Source organism: Nannospalax galili, unplaced genomic scaffold, assembly GCF_000622305.1.
Source record: "Nannospalax galili isolate Female #2095 unplaced genomic scaffold, S.galili_v1.0 scaffold195, whole genome shotgun sequence".
In the NCBI taxonomy this organism is placed as follows: domain Eukaryota; kingdom Metazoa; phylum Chordata; class Mammalia; order Rodentia; family Spalacidae; genus Nannospalax; species Nannospalax galili.
In genome coordinates, this window is record NW_008335885.1 from 491470 (window position 1) to 502117 (window position 10648).

At 41.7% G+C, this 10648-nt stretch overlaps 1 protein-coding gene across 1 annotated transcript in view; it reads left to right on the top strand.

Moving 5' to 3' along the window:
• Positions 1-9951: 9951 nt before the first annotated feature.
• Positions 9952-10648, top strand: part of LOC103732155 (peptidyl-prolyl cis-trans isomerase A-like) — a 6157-nt gene continuing 5460 nt past the window's right edge. The window contains exon 1 of the mRNA XM_008830678.1: positions 9952-10067. Coding sequence (XP_008828900.1) covers positions 9952-10067 — 116 coding nt within the window. The remainder of the gene's footprint in view (positions 10068-10648) is intronic.

Sequence of the window (10648 nt, forward strand, 5' to 3'; positions counted from 1 at the left end):
TGGGCATGGATTTGATCAAAACACCTTATATGCATGTATGAAATTCTCAATAAATTATTTTTTAAGTGGAAAAAAAAACTCCAATGATATTCTTCACAGAACTGGGAATTTTTTTTAATTCATATGGAAAAACAAGGACCAAGAATTTTAAAGCAGTCCTAAGCAGTATCTGATCTCAAATTATACTACAGAGCCATAGTGACAAAGACTGCATGCTACTAGCACAAAAACAGATGTAAACCAATGGAACTGAGTGGAAGACCTATAAATAAGCCTATAGCTATTGTCACCTATGTTTTGACAAAAATGTCAAAACAAATATGTCATGTAGAAAAAAAGGTTACTCTTCTATAAATGATGCTTAGGAAGCTGGATCTCTACAAGTAGAAGAATGAAATTAGATCCCCATCTCCTACCATACATATAAATCTATTCAGAATGAATCAAAGAGTGTAATTTAAGACCTGAAACTTTAAAATTGATGAAGACATTGGGTAAGCACTAATAATGCAGGCGTAGGCTAGAACTTCCCGAAGACAACTCCAATAGCCTCAAATAATCTCAAAAATAGGCAAATGGGATTAAGTAAAATTAAAATGTTTCTACATAACAAAGAAAACAATCAACAAACTATATCAACATCCTACAAAATAAAAGATTTCAAACTATACATTAGACAGGAGGTCAATATCTAGATTCTATAAAGAACTGAAACTATTAAATACCCAAACCCCACAAATCATCCGGTTAATAAATGGAATAAGGAACCGGACATGCAGTTCTCAAAAGAAGAAATGCAAATATTCAATAAATATTAAAAAGTTCTCAATGCCTTTAGCCACTGAAGAACTTTGAATTAAAACTATTTTGAGATTCCATCTCACCCCAATTAGAATGACCATCATTAAAACAAATACAACATCTCAGTGTGGCAGCACATGCTTATTAAAGGATTAACTCAGCATTCAGGCAGAAACAGATGGCTCTGTGGGAGTTCAAAACCAGCCTGGTCTACATAGTGAGTTCCAGACTGTGATGGCTAATCCTGGGTGTCAACTTGACTGGATCTGGGATTAACTGAAATGAAAGAGTTCTTGATTGGATCATCTGAAGCTGGAAGACACACCCTAAATGTGGATGTTACCTTCCTATGGCAGCCCGTATAAAAGACCAAGGCAGAGGAGAACGCCAGGCTTCTTGCTGCTTGCCTTATCTCTCGCTGGTGAGTTTGTCTTGCTGCTGTAGACTGAAGACTAACTAGATGAGCTTTTGGAACGTGTCAGACCTTCAGCGCCAGATCGGACTACTGAGACATCCAGACTCGTGGACTGAGCGACTGCGGATTCTCAGCCTCTCCAGTGTGGTGCAGCCATTGTTGGACTACTCAGACTATATCCTGTGAGCTAAGCTGATAAATCTCTATACGTATGTATTCATTCTACCGGTTCTGTTTCTTTGGAGAACCCTGACTAATACACAGACCAACCAGAGCTACCTAGTGTGACTTTGTCTTAAAAAAAAAAAAAAAAAAAAAAAAAGGAATAAAAAAGTGCTAATGAGGACGTGATGAAAGAGGATCCCTTATTCACTGCTGTTGGGAATGTACGCTGGTACCGTCACTTTGGAAGTCACTATGCAGATTTCTCAAAAAAAAAAAAACAGAACTACCACATGAGTCAGCTGTACCACTCCTGGGTATATGCTCAAGGGACTCTAAATCCTTCCACTCAGAAACTTGCACATCCATGTTTATTGCTGCACTATTCACAATAGCTAAGAAATGGAACCAGCCTAGATGTTCATCAGTGGATAAATGGCTAAAGAAAATCATATTCAGTGGTAAAGAAAAATGGCATTTACAGGGAAATGGAGGGAACTGAAATAATTATGCTAAATGAAATGTTAGTTTCAAAAAGTTGATTATGACATGTATTTCTTTATATGAAAAATCCTAGATTTTAGTTTGTGTGTGTGCATGTGTGCGTGTGCATGTGTGCGTGTGTGTGTGTGTGTGTGCGTGTGTGTGTGTGTGTGATGTAACTAGGAAAAAGAGGGGAAAAAAGATCTTAGGTGAGAATAAAAGAGGCTAAAAGAAGATAAGATATGAAAGCAAAATTGGGCTGTTATCAGGACAGGGAGGGCAGCAAGAGGGAGTAGGGAGCATGGGGAAGGCATGTGGGGGAGGGGGTAAGTAAAACGAAGTATTATGAAAACACTGTAATGAAACCCATTACTTTGTATGCTTTCAAAAACTAATAAAAATGCACACATACATACATATGTAGGTTCTCTGAAGCATTCCTTCATATTAATTTCTTAAACTTGCCAAATTTCAAGCTCTTTATATTTTTATAATCTATACTAACTGTCAAATGCTTGAAGGTGGCAAGAATGGGAGTTCACACTAGTTTTTTCCAGGTCCCCACTCACCACTCAAAGAAAGTCAACATTTACCTTTTTTTGTCATAGGCTCTAAAAATTCTCAAAAACTGAATTTTTAAACGGAGGAGGTGTTTCTCAATTATGTTAAGCAGAGGGAATCATTAAACAGGCACCTACTACTCTAGGGAAAAGTCGACACATTCAACTCTAGTCATCATAAAATAGAAGTATTATAAACAGAACTTTTATGCTACACCATGGCCCCTTCAGCCTTCCTTTAGGGCCTCACCTTCTCAGTAGGTCTATTCCAAGGCTGCTGATAGCATCCAATTAATCAACCAGTATTGGGCTGTGTGATGCAGAACAGTGAGGTGCTAACGAGGACCATGTGTGGTTGTGAATGGCCTCCATGTGACCAGCCATGCTCAGCCTAGTGGAGAGGAAATATCCAAGATGGAGCTATTAGGGGGTGGTCCTCAGGCCAATCTCTATGATAGATATGCTGATGCTTTGTATCTGTGATGGCTAATCCTGGGTGTCAACTTGACTGGATCTGGGATTAACTGAAATGAGAGAGATCTTGACTGGATCATCTGAAGCTGGAAGACACACCCTAAATGTGGGTGTTACCTTCTGATGGCAGCCTGTATAAAAGGCTATGGCAGAGGACAACACTTTGCTTTTTTCCACTTGCCTTCTCTCTCGCTGGTGAGTTCGTCTTGCTGCTGTAGACTGAAGACTAGCCAATCTTTTGGAATTCATCAGACCTTCAGCACCAGATTGAGACTACTGAGACATCCAGACTCATGGACTGAGTGACTACGGATTCTCAGCCTCTCCAGTGTGGTGCAGCCATTGTTGGACTACTCAGACTCTATCCTGTGAGCTAAGCTGATAAATCCCTATACAGATATATTCATTCTACTGGTTCTGTTTCTTTGGAGAACCCTGGCTAATACAGTGTCAATTCAGTCTCAAAATCTTTTCAGGGCTCTAACAATCAAAATGAACTCCTTAGAGAAAATGGATGCTTTGGAAAAATCAACACATTCAAATTATGCCACGCTTTGACCTTCTGATGTCAAGGAGCCATGCAAAATTTCCATTTTAATAACTACCATATCTAAAATATGCTTTGAAGGACTTAAATTCAAGGTCAATTTCAACTTTTAATTGACCCCTAAGAGTCACACATTTTCATATTATACATTTGCATCAATAATTTATCAGACCCGAACCAACAGTATGTTGGTATTAATGGATCATATGGAATTGTTAGCTTAATGTTCCCTAGCCAGGGGTGTGCTCTGGGTGGCCTGGACAGGCTTCAATCATTGATACTGCGCAGATTAACTGCATGGTCCAAGGTTGGGTTCTGGAATCCTTTTATTTGTTATTCTCACTCCAGATATGTTATACTTTTAATGACTATACAGAGCTTGCATCTATAAATGGTATCCATATTTTGTCTGGAATAGAGACATGAGTACATGTAGTATTGAGATAATTTCTAAATAGTTAATCCCAGAGTTTGATTTGCACCAAGGTTTAAGAATAAATGTATTCATGTAGGGTTGAAGAAATATATCAACAGTTAAGAGCACTGGCTGCTCTTGCAAAGAACCCAGGTTTGGTTCCCAGCAGCTCATGGCAGCTAACAACTGATTGTTAACTCCAGTTCCAGGGACTCTGGTGCCCTCTTCTGGCCTCTGCAGGCATTACATGACATGGGTTCACATACATGCAGACAAGACATTCACACACATAAAATAAAAATAAATATATTTTAAAGAATAAATGCATCCATGCTTTGAATTACTAGTCAATTAATGTTTTATTTACTATACAAAAGATGATTTATCCATTTCTTCGAATACAACGCTCTGTTTCGTAGGGTCAGGTAACACTGTTTTTAGTTCTGCGTTTGTTATTGCCTAACATTCTGGTATATATTGCTGCATGACAAATTATTCCAAAACTAGGTATATATGTTGGGTATGGAAGCTTATACTTGTAATCTTACTACTTGGGAAGCGGAGTCAGGAGGATCAGGAGTTCAAGATCATCTTTGGCTCTATGGTGAGTTCAAGACCAGCCTGAGTCACGTAAGACCCTATGTCAAAAAAAATAAATAATAAATAAAGTAAAAAAAAGTAGGGCTATGAAGCAACAATTTAAGTTCATAGATTCTGTAGGCCAAGGGTCCACAGAGGGCATAGCATGGACACTTATCTTTTCTCCATGCTGTCTATGACCTAAATTTTCCCCTCCCCACTGAGAAACCCATGCTCACTCAGGGTCTCACGGTCCTGACTAGGACTGACAAAACCGACATAACACATTCTATTTGGTTTTGCATGATTTATGACAAAGGCATGAAATGCCACCATCAGGGTGTCTCACCCCAGTCTCTCCCAGCTTTTTACACACTGTTCACCTGTGGTTCCACGGCTTTGTTCCCCGTGTTCAACATGGCAATGGTGCCACCCCTCTTCCCAGTGCGTTCAGTGTGGGTCTCTAGACCCACCCACCCCCATCAATTCTAGCATTTTGGAGGAACTTTCGGGTTACACCTTGTCTAGGATGACTCATGAGCTAAGGGTAGCTCAACACCTGGGGCAACTTGTGTGCCATGTGTGACACTTGTACAGTGACGCAGAGGTTAGCTAGGACTATCCATTAGGGCACCTCGGACAGCCTCCCCACATGGCTTGGGTTTCCTCATATGGAAGCCTCAGGATAGTCTATTTATTTAGTTATTGTTATTGTGTATGTATGATGTGGAAACACAGGTGCAACAGCGCACATATGAAGGTCAAAGGACGACTTTTCTGAGGTCAGTCTTCACCTACCGCCTTTTTGTGGGTTTCTGGGATCAAACTCAAGTTGCCAGGCTGACAAGTATCTTTGCCAGCTGAGTCATTTCACTGGCCCCAAAGTCCCTTTTTTTAAAGATTTAAATGTTTTAAAACTGTGTGTGTGTGTGCGTGTGTGTGTGTGTGTGTGTGTGTGTGTGAAGTGCCCAAGAAGGTCAGAAGAGGTCATAGGTTCGTCTAGAACTGGAATTACAGGTGGTTGTGGTTGTGAGTCACTAAATGTGGGTATTGGGAACCCAACTCCAGACCTCTTGAAGAGCAGAAGTGCTCTTAACCACTGAACCATCCAGCCCCAAAGTCAATTTTTTTTTACTCCAGTGTGAGTGTTCAGGCAGCAATGCACATACTGCAGGGCCTTATCACCACCCTACCACTACTTCTGTGCAACTGCCCAAATGGCAAACAAAATTAAGAGCAACAAGAACTCAGTCTCATGGGTAAGAGATGTGGCAATGACAGCTCAGGGGACTTTATCATTCCTACCCAGGTTCGGCTTAAGACATACCTTAAAGAATTCCTGACATAAGCAAAAGGAAACTCACATACACAGAGACATTTTGCAATGCCAGTCAAAGCACAGCGGACACATGGCTAGCTCTCCCACTAAGATGAAAATGAGCAAGCCAAAGAGACAAGCTTGAGAGCCCTTTCACACCTGTAAGTTGCGTTCACCTTCCTGCATAGTGGTGTCTTGGATGAGTGATTGTATTAAGACTGAACATTTCCATAGGCCTTCGCAGCTTACAAAGAGCCCTAACATCCCCAGGTCACAGGTAAGAATTCCTGTGGGCGTGGAATAGTCCTTCTGCAATCACACCGCTAGTATGTGACAAAGCCACAGCTCAGAGTCACACCCTGCACTTCATTCCACAGGGTTCATCTCACTGTCTTCACTAACTGCATCGTGCAAGTATCACTGTGCATGTTTGATCATTGTATTGAAAGCGCCTGAGCCATCGATTCAAAAACCCTGTTGATTTACATGTCATTAGCTGAAATTTACTGAGTGCTTACTGTATTATATATGTCTGGAATGATCAATCACAAAGCTATCATATGTAAATTTATTCATATAAGTAAAGAAATAAAGGAATACAATTCCCCAAGACATAAAGCCATGATAGGTCATGTATAACATTCCACAAAGTGACTAACTATGGCATGACCTCTCATGCTGCCAAGTAAATTTAGAATGCTAAATCCAAAGCTGGAGACATGGCTCAGTGGCTAAGAGCACATATCAGGGGATGAGTTCAGTTCCCAGCACCCACTGGTTCACAACTACCTGTAACTCCAGTTCCAGGGGATTTGACACCCTCTTCTGGTCTCCAGAGACACCCACCCACACATGGCAGACACACAAACACGCACACATACATAGGAATAAAAGCAAAAATAAACCTTTAAAACAAAACAAAGCAAAAGAATGGTGACTTCAGTGCTAAGCACCCAGTGTCCTGTGGCCTGCCATGTCACATGGGGCATGTGTGTGGCTTCTTAAAGGGGGAGGTAGAAAAACAACAAATGCTAGACTTTAATTCAAAGCAAAAGGAAAACAGGACACACCAAACATCACAGTTTCATTGCCAGGACAGTTCATCCAGAAATTATGTCCTTTTCCATGACTTAGAAGCTCCCTCTTACTGTAGAACCAGGGCCTCCCCGAAGTCCCAGTTGACTTGGAACTCACTATGTAGACCACTGTGGCCTTGGTCTCACAGAGATCTGATTGCCTCCGCCTCCCCAGTGCTGGAACTAAAGGTGCGCACCACACCTGGTTCCTATGATTTTATTTATTTATTTTTATTTTTATGCGCATGAGTGCTTTACCAGCATGTACGTAAGTACACCAGTGTTAAGCAATGTCCATGGAGGCCAGAATAAGGCATCAGATTCCCTGGAACAGGCGTTACAGATGGTTGTTAACCACCACATAGATACTGGGAACTGGACCCAGGTCCTCTGCAACAGCAGCCAGTGCTTTTAAACACTTTAGGGCCATTTCTCCAGCCCCAGCCCTATCATTTTTATTGCATGAAATTCTATAATGCCTTGACTGTTAGGACAAGGCACATTACCTTGTAGGAAAATCAACTGTTTATCTCATTTAATCCTCATCTCAGCCCATTTTACGAGAACAGTGAGTGTAGTTTTCATTCAATAGCGAAACTCCACATTTTGAGTATCTGCTAATCTACGTCTCCCTTCTTTCTTTTGCCATAGCTAGCCAAGCTTATGTGCCACTCAAAAGCCTGTTCCTAGGACATCGTGCTGGAAGAAATCGCAAATGAGTAACCTGCTGCTCCAAAGGAAGGAAAGAGCTGGTCAGCATCCAGGTGGAAACCAGTTTCTAGTATTTAGGGCAAAAGTTCACATACACCAAAAAAAAAAAAAAAAAAAAAAAAAAAAAGTTCTCAAGAGAAGTTCTTAAAAGAAAGAACAGAGAATTCCAAGAAATAGATCCCAGGTAGGAAAAAAGAATCCGACTGGCAATTAGAACAGCACAGGCAATTTTCCCAAAGCAACTGATGAGTATTGAATTACTTCCCCAAGGTCAGCAACAGTGAAAGAATTAGAAAAGACCAACTTGGGACCTTTCTCTTCTCCCTTTCAACGCAGTGTTCCTGTTGCCTGGAGTGTGCATGTTTCTGCAGCAGACTGTTCTCCCCACTGTGTTTCACACCCCCTCTGGCTTCACATCAGAATAAGGTCAGTATTTGTTTGTAATGGAACAGGAGTGCATAATACAGATGGATGTTTTACTTGGAAGAAATTCAATTCACCTTTCTTCCCTGAGTAAACTCACATTTTTGAGAGAGGCTCCAATGTGAAGTCTTCAAAAGGACCCCTTCCCTTGATGCTCAAAACATATTTTATCAAACCTTGACATCCTCTTGATTCAACCAAGAAGAATCAAAAAAGAAAAAGACTATTTCTGTGAGATACTTGTTAGATTTTTCGGTTTGTTTTGAGATGATTGTTATTTTTTGTGAAAGTGAATTTTAAATGTTAACAGAGAGAAGATGCTGGTGGAATTGATTGGGGGTGCGATCAAATGAATGACATCCAAAAGTCTATCTGTAATATCCACGAGTGGTACATTTTCTCGGGCCCTCTGCTTGAGTGTTTAAGAGATTCAAAGTAATTGTTTCTCAAAACTGTGATCGCTCTGCCTCTGCCTCTCCAGCATGCATCACCACAGCCAGCAAAAACAACTAAAATCATATATATGTATGATCTGTCAAATGATAATAAGTAGATTTTTAAAATTTCTTTGAAAGAATAATGCTACGGTTAAGATGAAGAGAATCGGCTTCTGGAACAGATAGGACCCGGTCAGCCGTGTAGCAGACAACAGATTATTCCTCACACTTGAAAGTAGGAGCCAAAGATACAGCACATAAAGCAGCCCACTAGATCCCAATTCTATTTCATCTGCAGCCACATCTGTCTGTCTAATCTTGACCACAGAATCAGAACGTTGAAAAGGCTTTGAGGGTTCATCAAATCCACACCCAAGCCTACGGGAAGACCTCCCACAAACGCTCCAGACACATGGGGACTTGCCCTGTTTCTAAAGACCTCCACGAAGTCTTACAAAGTGTTCAAACAGCCAGCTCTCCTGCCAGCAACTCCTCTTGGCTTGGTGTATTTGCATTGGCCCCACCCCCTTTAATGAATCCCACCAGTTCCTGCAACAGTCCCCTTCTCTCTCCTCTAAATTTCACAACATCTGCCCACAAGTGATGTTTGTAGCGTTGCCTGGTTCTGGCCCACAAGCCAGCAGAGACTTGTTCTCATCTCTGCTGAGGCTGAGACACAGGTGTGACACTCAGGCCGCAGGAGTCTGGTGGCCCCATGTGAGCTCTTCAGCTGTGAGGCTTCTGAGAGGCTAGCAAGTGCAAAGACAAATTACTAAACACTCAAGAGCTTTGGAGTGTTTTGTTGCTTGCAATGGAAAATGACACATAGATCTTGTATTAGGGAAGCCGTTTGTGGCATCTGATATGAAACACCACCATCGCCCCTTTCTTTTAACTGTGAACTAGTAATTATTTAATTACCACAAATCAAGCTCCCAATCAAACCTCAAGATTTGCAAGGCCAACTCCAATTGACATGCACACTTTCCTATTTTGAAATAGCAAGGGGTAAACTTCTTTCCTTCACTAATAGGATGGAAATTGAGGTGACGGAAGTAACCCCAGGAATAAAGAGACAGGTACTGAGAATGTTGTTTACCAGGAAATCTTTGTGGTCAGAAACCAGAGCCACACATGAGGAGCTCTCTATAAGCCTGGATGTGGAATGCCTGCTTTCCTAACCACCTGCTCCTCCTCTGAATGGTTCCTGAGCATTCTTCCCACCATCTCCAAAGCAGTGTTCAGCATGTTTACCAGCTAAGGGTGAATGACCCTAAGGGGACTCAAGGAGCCTTGTCAGCAGCTGATCAGTGCAGCTGATGATCTCAGAACTAGAAACCCCACCCCACCAGCCTTCAGCAGGCAGACCACTGGAGGGAGACAAGAGCCATTGCCCCACTCTAAGAGTCTGAGTCCTACTCCCAGGTCAGCAGCTTCCATTTCAGCAATACAAATAGATAAGTCTCAGGATGAGGCTTGGGGTCACTGGCATGACCATTTATCCTAGTAATAGTGACAGCCCCAAGAAGAACCAAAGACCCAGGTGAAAAATGGGAAATCCATCACAGCCAAACTCTCCTCAGGTGGTGCTGATTTCAATGACTGGGGCCTATCACATCCAAGACAGCGTCCCAGAGAATAAGATGAACCAGCAAAAGCCAGACAGGTAAAGGCACCTACTACCCTTTAACTTCCTGGGCTACACGCTCTCTCTAAGACTTCCTTGGAGGGAAAATCAGATTTTGACGTTCAGTGTAAACATCAAAGCCCCTCACATGCTTATCATAAGCATCTTTCAACTGTCTGTGCTTATGAAACTTCTTTCTGAAAATTCCCACCCAAGCTCCTACAACCCCTGAGAGCTCAGATAACCCTAATCCGATGTGTGAGTTTGGATCACATTAAATCAGTGTTCCAAACCTAGGGTCATGCTTCCTTTTCCAAGGTGATCATCCCAAACCAAATGGAGACCTTTTTTTTATGGTAATAGATTACTTAACAAACTAGCTTCATATGACTTTTTAAGAAAGCATATAACTGGGCGTGGTGGCGCCTGTCTTTAATCCCAGCCCTCTGGAGGCTGAGGCACGCAGATCTCTGTGAGTTCCAGGCCAGCCTGGTCTCCATTAGCTAATCCAGGCCAGCTGTGGCTACAGAGAAACCTTGTCTCAAAAAGACCAAAAGAAGAAGAAGAAGAAGAAGAAGAAGAAGAAGAAGAAGAAGAAGAAGAAGAGGAGGAGGAGGAGA